The following is a 9,918-nucleotide window of genomic DNA, read 5'->3' as shown; positions in this document are numbered from 1 at the left end:
TTCTTTTTCCTTTCTAACGTTTGCTGGAATATTAGCATTCCCTATGGCCACATGCATCACTCTGAAATTGTTGCACCCTCCAGGTGCAATTTTTTCACAGTTAACTTTTTATTGTCGTCTTTATGAGCCTACCTAAGATATTGCAGAATCTTGATGGTTCCAAGATTTGCAAACTCACGATATATCTGAATAAAAACTATGTATTAAACAAGGCTGAGACAGCGGAAGTAAGGAATCTGTGCTCTGCGTCCGCCGCAGCCCTAAGATATGCACCAGTTCAGTTGCAGCTTAACGTATATTGAGTTGTGTCGCTGCAGACAACATCCAGTTTGCATTTATTGTGGGCAACGCATGCAAGCAATGCCTAGAAATGTGATATCAAATTAAACCCACTGCTATATTCGAGAAACTTTCGAAAATGTGTGAAATAGGCCTACATTTGAATAGGAATCAACCACCAGCTTAGCTGTAGGCGTCATGTGTATCTGTTGATATAACAGCGATGCAACGTTCATTATGTGAAAGTAGGAAAGGCGATTCAACCTCGAGTCGATGAAGGAGCAATTCTTCCTGAGCGATTTGGGCGTGTGATAGGGGTGGACTCACCACCCACCACACTTTATCGTTGCGCTTCTTGCCTGAAGGGAGCAGGAGCAGCGTCGGACTAGGAACGTTTTTACTCCACTATCTTTGCGATGGGCACATATTATGAGATATTGTGGTATGTTCATCAATTTTAAATATTTTCGGAATTTAACCTGCCCAAACACGATGCGATCATGAGGCACGTAATTATAGGGGGAACAACGTCCATAGAAGAATGATCGCAGTATCAGGCTCCTGAATGAGAGCAGTATTCCGGGCAAGATGGTAATTCTACCGAAGTAATATTGCGCAACAGGAAAGACACGGACGTAACAGAAGAAGAACACACCAAGCGCAAGCACGAGCCTTCTGTGCTAGATGTCGTCTGTTGAAATACCGCTGCAAGAAAATTTGAGTTATTAATTTATTAGGAATTCACAATGTCGCATAAGAACGAAGCAATCAACGCGATATCAACATCTTAGAACATTACATGGAGTAATGCTCGCAACTTTAGTGGCGGTTTTTACCTGCAGTAAACATAGTCTGGTTAAGTAAACACGCCTGGAGTGATGTGCACATACTTGCATGGGCGGAAAGAACGCGACGACCGCGAGTAGCACGGACTCGGAACGACAGGGTCTTGTCGGCATCGTCACCTTGCGTCGGCCTCGCGTTTATGTACTGCGGCATGCTCATGACGGGCACGATGTGCGTCCGCTTTGCGCGGATAACTACAGGGTTTTGTCGGCATTGTCGGCCTCCGGTTTCCGCAGCGCTGTGCCGTGAGCTGTAGCGTGCGCCTCACACGCAGCAGCGCGTTGTTCCTGCGTCTTCAATGCGGAGTGATCCTGGCTCGTATGCGGGTCGTCCACCTTTAGGTGCGATTAGCGTTTCGCAGAAGCTTCTCGGCTGGCGTTCTGACAACTGACACGCGGATGCATGTTGGCGCTATTTAAAGGACGCCGCGCTTCACTTCAGAAACCGCACACCGACGGGTACTGCCACGTCTACTACGTGTGCGAAAATGGTGGCACAAGCTGGCAGTGTTCGGCATAGATGAGTTGCAATCCGATCTGGGCAAGCAATGATGTGAACAGCCCGTGACCATAGAATACTGCTGCTTTGGTGCACCAGTCCGTGCGATTCGAACACAAACACGGATAGACATATGACGCCACTTGGCGCTAAAATTCCGACGCAGAGAAAAGCACATAGCTAATGTGCGCAATGTTCATCGTAAAGCCTAGTAAAAGCAAAAAGAACAATCTACGTCTTTATGCGCAGTAATCGATGACGACGAAAGATCGCGTGGAGAGTTCGTAGACCTGATATTGCAATAAAATGCATCAAGAGCATCTACGCGCCGTCCGGCAAGAGGAAAATGTATAAGGATGTTCGATTCTGCCTTCTCTGACACACAATCATGGCGAAATTCTTATAGGCAAGTGCTACCAGGGGCATGTATCGGCCCACATTTTTAGGCTGCGCTATCTCCAGGATCAAAGTGCGATGGGAGCCTAGAACATACCCGATACGGAAAAAGGGTGGCGAAGCGCTACGAAAGACTTCGTCTTAAAATATCGTGCAGCCAGATATATCGCTCTATTAGTGACGCACGTCAGGCTAAAGTTAACGTGACCTACAATGAAACGGTTCTTCCTTGTAGCAAGCTGTTGTTTCCTGAGTGCAAACGAACATGAACGCAAAGTTCGAAATTATTCGCAGGTTACCCACTACTTCACGGAGCGAGACAGTGGAATCCCCAATCCACAGCGTTGCGCGCCCCAACTGCGCTTCGACATGGGCTACGTGAACAGCGTGCACCACGACTGCAGCGTTGGTCGCACTGTTGGGGCCCAGGCCCCGGGAGGACACGAGATGGGAGAGCGACTGGAGCGCTTTAGCTGGGACTTTGTGCACGCGGCCGAACAGAGCAGCGAGGAGATAGACCAGTACGTGGGCCGCTACACGCGCGCCTTCGAGCACGAAGAGGTCATGTCCAAGGGTGCGTAACCATTTTCATTCATTGTGTCCGGGTCAGGAATCAGAGTACCATGAGAGTGGTGCGTTTTGCTTTATTGGTGGCACCGAACGTAGATGATCCTTTTCTGCTGAACCGCTGGCCCAACTCCACTTAATTTCACACAGGGTTGCCATATTAAATTAGATGCAATGTAATACTTCCTTTGGGGGCACTGCTTTTCTGTTTTGTTCGCAATAAATTCGATGTGGGAGTCATGTGAGGCGATGCTACAAAAACGTTTCATTTTTATGGCTGAGAAACTTTGTAGCCATCAGTGATTACGATGTTCATGATCCGTCGGCGCAACTACTAGACATAGTCAAAAATGCAGAGACGGTGACAAACGCTATCTATCAACTGAAGCTTTGTTGCAAACTCGTGTCCGATATACTAGGTGATTATTTTTGTTTTCCCATTTTTTTTAAATATCACCTGTCAGAGATAACGCAGTTTTATTCCTCGAGATTTATCATTCAGAGAGGCGAACATAGCTTTCTTCAAAAATCAAAGCACACAATAAACTTATTTTATGGCTCTCTAATGAGGATCTTAATTAATTTATATAGGGCACATATTGCAAGTTACGAATTGTAGTCGATGACTATCCGACGCGTATCCCCTTTAAATGTATTTCCAGAATGACACCAGTTCGGAGAAATGCACCGTCATACTCGCCGTGAGAGGTCTGCTGTTCCACTGACTTTTTTCCAAAGATGAACTTTCGTAAACACAAAGGTAACTGAAACGGCCATACATTTCTTGCGACACTTTTTAAATAATATTGCGAAATTGGTGCTACACTGGAGATTCATTTCAAGTGCATATGTGTTGCAGTATCACCAACTATAATTCGTAAATTGCAATATGTGCCATGAGGTGATTCCAACAGTTCCGACGACTTTCCACTTTTCTAGCAAACGCTGTGAAGCAGACAAAAAACTATAGACAGAACCAGCGGCACTAAGTCGCTCAAGCTTTGCATTAAAACTAGCTTGCATAGAATGAACACGACTTTCCCATAGGAGAATTAGAGCACGAAATTATCAAGCCATTTTTCACTACCTTAAACTACACAGACGCCACATTAGAAAGGGGTTTAACAGATCTGGGTGCCTACTTCCACCACATATGAAACCTTAACGAAATGTCTAGGAGCTGGAACATGTTACCTGCGGCTGCGTCGCACGTGAAGCGACTTGTGCTTCTCGTGCCAGCCTCAAAAAACACCACTTTTCCTTAAACGGCATACCCAACTCATCTATCTAGCCACTATCACGCTTGTGGTGGCACACGGTTTTCCATAGTACCTCTATTGCTGTGAGGCACAGGTAGCTGAAGTTTTTCACATCCATAACCATGCACACGAATGCGTAAGTCAGCCATCCATCACTCTAACACAGGATGAATTTAACTTTTTAAATCAGTCTTATCCACATGTGATTTATGTAGTAATGGCACAAGATGTTGGTTTTCGTTTTTGGTTTTTTTGTTGATAATACTTTGGCAGAATCGCGAGCTTCGGCCCTCATTTGAGTACTTTCTGTACTCTGTCCGGTAGTACAATGTCACTGATGATGTGCACGTGGCTCGTTGATGCTGAAGGGTTCTCCTACACTCCCTGTGTCAAGCCTGGTAGAATATGCTGCCACAGGGGGAGAGAAAGTAGTCAAATGTGGGCCGAAGTTCACTATTCAGCCAAAGAAGTCTGCTCTCGAGCTGTCGGCGACGGTACGACAAGTATCAAAGCATGTACTTGACGTACAGTCCAAAAGGCGTATATCAGAGGGAGTTGATGTGCCAAGTCGGTCCCGTCCGCTTGGGGCGAAATTCTGTTCAGGGAAAGACTGCTGAGATCCTAAAAGACAATTCGCTCTTATGTATCCCCGCTGGTAAGCAAGGCGGTTTCGTGGTGACGAACAGGTTGATGTATTATTAAAAGGCTCATGTGGCCATTCTTTCAACTTTCAATGTTCACAAAGACATCGCACTTACAAAAGTACAAATGGCTGTGGCTTAGGTAAGGTTAAGCCCAGGATGCGAAGCATACTAGCCTTTATTTTAGTTGTTGAACCACTGTTTAGCCTGGTGAACTGCTGTTGCTTGGCTATATTTGGTTCGGCTAGACGAAGAAACAACTCATGCGTTACTCTGCTTCGCCATGGACGCCCAACGCAGCGTTCGGCGCGGCAACGAAATGTGCGCCTGAGCAAGCGACGCACGCCTGAGCCTTAGAAACAGCTCGTTTCTAAGGCAACACCGCATTCACTAGAGGCGCTTTTGTACCGCTTTGAAGCATCGTACTCGTGGCTCAGTGGTAGCGTCTCCGTCTCACACTCCGGAGACCCTGGTTCGATTCCCACCCAGCCCATCTTGCGAGAGTTGAGCGACGCCGCGAGCGACGGCGCGAGTTGGAGCCCCGTTTCTACTCTGTCGTGACGTCACGGTGTCACGTGGTATTCAAGGCGACACCGCCGCGCCTGAGGAGCTGGGTTGAGCTCTCGTAATATGCTTCGCATAAAAAAAATGACGCAATGAAATTCTGCAAAAGTTTCAAACAAGATGACTTATCTCGGCCTATCGAAAAGAGCACGAATAATAGCTTCACTTGTTATTTCCGCAAAAACGCAAAGCCGGAATGCCCGTTCTGACTTATAGTGTGAGAGAACGCAACCTAGCAAAAACATGTAGCGATGTTTAAAAAATATGCTTAAAGCTCTTGTCAATTGACGACCCAACTAAGTTTGAAGAAGTGGTGGAATTCTTCAATGACTGGCAAGACAATAACCGTTTTGCTGTGTCTATTGACCTCGAACTCCTGTACTATTCTGTGCCACCGAATGACTTGATCAAATGTAAATGTTTCGCTGACGTCACTGACAAGTTTAGAACAGTTTGATTTGAAAAAACTTCCGGTTTGGTTTGCGACAAATTGCTGGAACTTCGTAGTTTTTACGTTGACTTACGCGACCTGCGATGGAAGTGTTAAAAAATGGCATGTGCATGGGTCATGTATTGCTCTGCTTAAGTATCTTGTATCTAGTTAACAGTGATCAGGTTTTGATGAACGCCGGAAAAATAACACAGATGTCAGGAAAGGGTTCAGATTTAAGGCCAATTTTTAAATATTTTGAATAATGAATAGGGAAGTTTTAACTCGCTGGTTTCAAATACCTCGATCTCATTCACTGAAGTGTTGTCCCCTTTGTCCTTGACGCATAAAGTCCGCGTAGGCAAGTGTATAAGGTTTTATAGACTTGCGACGGCACTTTTCAGCACAAAATATCTGCTCGATTTATCAGCCGAGAGGCAATAAGCCAATCCTACCATTTCCAACAATTCATTCAAAAGTGGTTCAATGCTCAATAGTAACAACTTGTTCCGATAATTCTCTCTTGTGATCCTGTGAGGAACATGATAACGATTTCGCGCGCGTTGTCTGCTAGGTTCAGTCGTTCGCGAAGGCTTCGCGAGGTGCACTTGGTGGAACTTCGCGGAGGGCTGCTACGAGCTCCCGTGTTCCCGCATGCACTGGCCGCGCCTGTACATACATGCTTATAAATCGGTCAGGTACAGGGCCCTTTTAACGACTTTGAGTGAGTTAATAATGACTTAGCTAATGTAATCGTGTAGTGGCACGCTTTTCACCGCACCATCTCTGAGTTCACCCAGTAAACTACAAAACTATCTACAGGACTGGTCCGCCTTGATAGGTGCAAATCTTTTCGAGAAGCCGGCTAAAGATCCGGGAAGTAGGACTACAAAGCTTCATTTCATTCAAGGCGGTATGTCCTTGAAAATGCATATTTGTTGTCCAGAATATATTAGAGTCCTGCTTGTTGTTTCATGGCGTTATTGTGTAGACTAGAGATCCCGCAACTGACAAAAGTGAGAACAGTAAAGATTGGGCTACATGTAAGCAGCTTTGCTGATTGAGTGGTGTCCTGCGTTTAAACCATTCGTCAAAACAGCAGCTGCAGCCACGGTTACGAAAACCCGACAGGGTTCACCTAAAGGGCTTCGTCTTATACGCACTGGCAAGTGCCATCGCCTCGCCAAAAATACTTTATTGTAACACTTATTTCTGCAACGTTTCCGCTTCGATACCAGGATGTGTGCGTATCATGACGTCATGATACGTTCTTCTAGTTGCTTCGGCGGCACAGGATAGCACAGCCAGAAAGAGCAAAGACATTTTTTTTTTCAAGGCAACACAATCATGCCAAGCCTTATTGTCACACGACGTCAGTAAATTTCACTCTGTGTCAGAAGGTCACAATAACGTCGCTGAGGAAAGGTGCCACATTCGGAGAAACCTTTACAATGCTCGAAATAATACATAAGCGTTTGCGACCTGCACCTTTTGTCACATGGCATCATTTTATGGTAAAACACGTTGGCGGGCTAGGTGGTTAGAAATAATGATAGAATGTGCAAGTGCGACTGAACGAGGACGTAAAAAGAATGATGTTCACAAAGGCAGCGCTACTTACAACTATAGATTAAACCTTCGTAAGAAAGGTTAAATATATACCGAACGAGCGAAAATGAAACAAAAGAGATAATAACAACGTTCACTTGTGCATATCGAAGAACGGTACACGTGTCGAAGCCATCATTAAAACACAGAGATCGCTAGTTACAGCGGCAAACCAAGGAAATTTGTGTCTCTTAGACTCTGTATGCATCCTCTGCATGTGTCCCCAGGAGTGGTTATCCTGGCAGGGTTACGTCCGTATTGATATTTGACAGCGCGAACTTGGACAAAGGATGGTAAAACAGGCCATCATTTGGTGGAGTACACGATGTCAAAGTTCATTGATCAGCAATAACTAGCCGGGTAGTATACCTTATTACGTCCGTATTACGGTGCGTGGACCTGTGTGCTGGGGCTGATCCCGGAGAATGTGCAAAACAGGCCGAACCACGGCGGAGGTAAAGCAGACTTAAACCACTCCGCCTATTTTCAAAAAAAAGTCAGTTTAATATCATGGCTCCAAATAGAACTACACAAATTTGGCGTTGTAAGAAAAACACTATATATGTATAAGGAAGTGCACTTAGTGTAGCAACTTGGCCTTCGTGCGCTTTATTTAACTCCAATTTGACAAATAATGATGGGGCGAAAGAGTATTGCGACGGCGCCTGTGCACGAGGCCTGGGCTTCAGCAGTCATAACGCCAAATGCGTCTAACGCTCCGGTACGGCTGCAGCAGCACTTGTGGTGGATTCATTGGAGGTGCTGTGACTGCGGCGGCGCTTGTGTCGGGGTAGAGTGGTGCCGTATGAAAAAAATACGATATTTCATAATGCATGCCGCCAATTTATGCAGCCTACACAGCTTTGCTGGTCATCCGTCCCCATGTGAATATTGCGGCGCCAGGATTTCTTTCTTTTCGGACAGCGACACCTAAAGGCCTACTTACGTACCTTTCTTCTAATTTGGGGATTTCATAGGGCCCCACAATTTCCATTGTCATCCTACTTTGAGCCTCATACAAAACAGGTGGACTTTCAAACATGGAATTGCAGCCAGAAGGTCGGCAATGATTGCCCAAATATGCGTATACTACTTTATAGGCGTTATATTCGTGCTTCTTTAGCCTCTGATTGTTTCAGAAGGGTTTAGGCGCGAGCTAGTTGCCACTGATCATTAATTTTAAACAGCGCTTGAACGCACGGACAAGGAAGAGTAGAACCAGCGCTGGTCCAGTCTTCATCATTGGCCACGTTTTTTGACGCTGTTTTGTATGAGTGCTGTCATTGAAGCATCTATCAGCTTGAGCAATATAAGTTGTTTTCAACGAAAGCGGAAAGTCATAGACAAAGTTATAAACGCAGATTACGAAATGTTTGCGATATTGAGCAAAACACGCGTTCGTCTTGTTATTCTGAGTTACCCTGTTTGTATAGCTTCTGTAGACGCTGAGGTGTCGAAACAACGCCGTCCACCTCCGACTTTCCTCCTATAAATATCAGATTATGCAACATGCAATTAATGTATGGCGTCACATCAACATTCTTTATTTTAGTAGGACCGCTCCTCACTGTTGATCTGCTGCTGATATCTCCTGGTGAAGCCCTCCGTGACCGAGGTGACCAGATGCCACAGTAACTCGAATCTGTCAGGCGCTTGGCTTGATCCCTGAAACCGGTGGTCGGGCTGAACGCAGAGCGTTGCCACGGCTCACGTGTTCCCACTGACAGCGGCCCTCTGGATTGCTGATGATATTCCTACAATTGTAAACACAACAGCTTTCTTAGGATGCTTGACGCGCTTTTCATTATTTATCTCCGTTTGTCTCGAAGCGTATTCCCTGATATACAGAAGATTTTTGCTGACGGAATTCGGAAGTGAAGCGATGGCTCATCACATGCCACTGCACGCTAAATTTATCCGATGCCGATGATATTCCTACAATCTCTTTTCTCTTTAAACCACGCAGACCGGGATATTTCTGTGTAATACACGCACTGACTGACGGTGCCCCATTTGTTATTGCGGAACTCACTGCCCAGGCTGCATCACTCCGTCGACCCGTGTTTGCTTCCTGAGCGCCGTGGATTTTCGGGGGTCATGGCGTTACGCGTTTGATGACTGCTCGGCCACCCGAGAGCCTTTCAGCGAGGCGGACGGCACCACCTTTGCGGTCATCATAGTGCACCAGAGGGGGCGCTTCCCCTTCGCCAAGTGCCCTGACATCAAGGCTACTGCGTTGCTCATTCCGTACCAGGCACCCGGCGTGGGAGCTGGTGGCAAGGCTTCGGGGCCTTCCACTCCGCATGATGGCAGGTGTACTCCCACGTGAGAGGCTCTCGCAGCACTTTTTAGGCAATGTTACGGGGACAATGCAACCATCACAATCACACACTGCAATACTGCGCAGCACGGACTTTGCCTGCTCGTAAGATCACGTATTTTTTGCCACCTGAGTATTTCTTGATGTTCGATATTCGCGACCAGGGCCGCCAGTGGCCACATCTAACACTCGCAGGCAATGAGAATAATATATGACGCAAATATCTAAGAAAATGGACGGTCGCAAAGCAGGCGCCGTACCTCTATTGCTAGAGCACCACACGCGACATGCGCAAGTCGCAGCTCGCCTCCCACATTGCGGCTTGTTTTCTCGTCGAGTGTGCTTTTATTTTTTCTGTATAAGAGAAACCAACTGTGTCGCAAATATAAATTTGAGTCTACAATTATTTCGTAATGGCATCGGAAGTGTGAAATCAAAGCAAGTGACGATGGCAGACGGATGAGCACTATCTTCCAACTAAATTTATTCAGTCCAACACCACCACTGTAT

General features: G+C 46.2%; 1 protein-coding gene across 1 annotated transcript; it reads left to right on the top strand.

Annotated features, from left to right (window-relative positions):
- Window positions 1–2,150: 2,150 nt before the first annotated feature.
- Window positions 2,151–9,899, top strand: LOC135916405 (leukocyte elastase inhibitor-like). Its single transcript, XM_065449754.1, has 2 exons — window positions 2,151–2,593; window positions 9,128–9,899. The coding sequence occupies exons 1-2, from the start codon at window positions 2,233–2,235 to the stop codon at window positions 9,415–9,417; spliced, it is 651 nt and encodes a 216-aa protein (XP_065305826.1). The 5' UTR covers window positions 2,151–2,232; the 3' UTR covers window positions 9,418–9,899.
- The last annotated feature ends 19 nt before the right edge of the window (window positions 9,900–9,918 follow it).

Source organism: Dermacentor albipictus, unplaced genomic scaffold, assembly GCF_038994185.2.
Source record: "Dermacentor albipictus isolate Rhodes 1998 colony unplaced genomic scaffold, USDA_Dalb.pri_finalv2 scaffold_15, whole genome shotgun sequence".
In the NCBI taxonomy this organism is placed as follows: Eukaryota; Metazoa; Arthropoda; class Arachnida; order Ixodida; family Ixodidae; genus Dermacentor; species Dermacentor albipictus.
The sequence above is the reverse complement of the archived record's forward strand: the minus strand, read 5'-3'. Positions and strand labels throughout refer to the sequence as shown.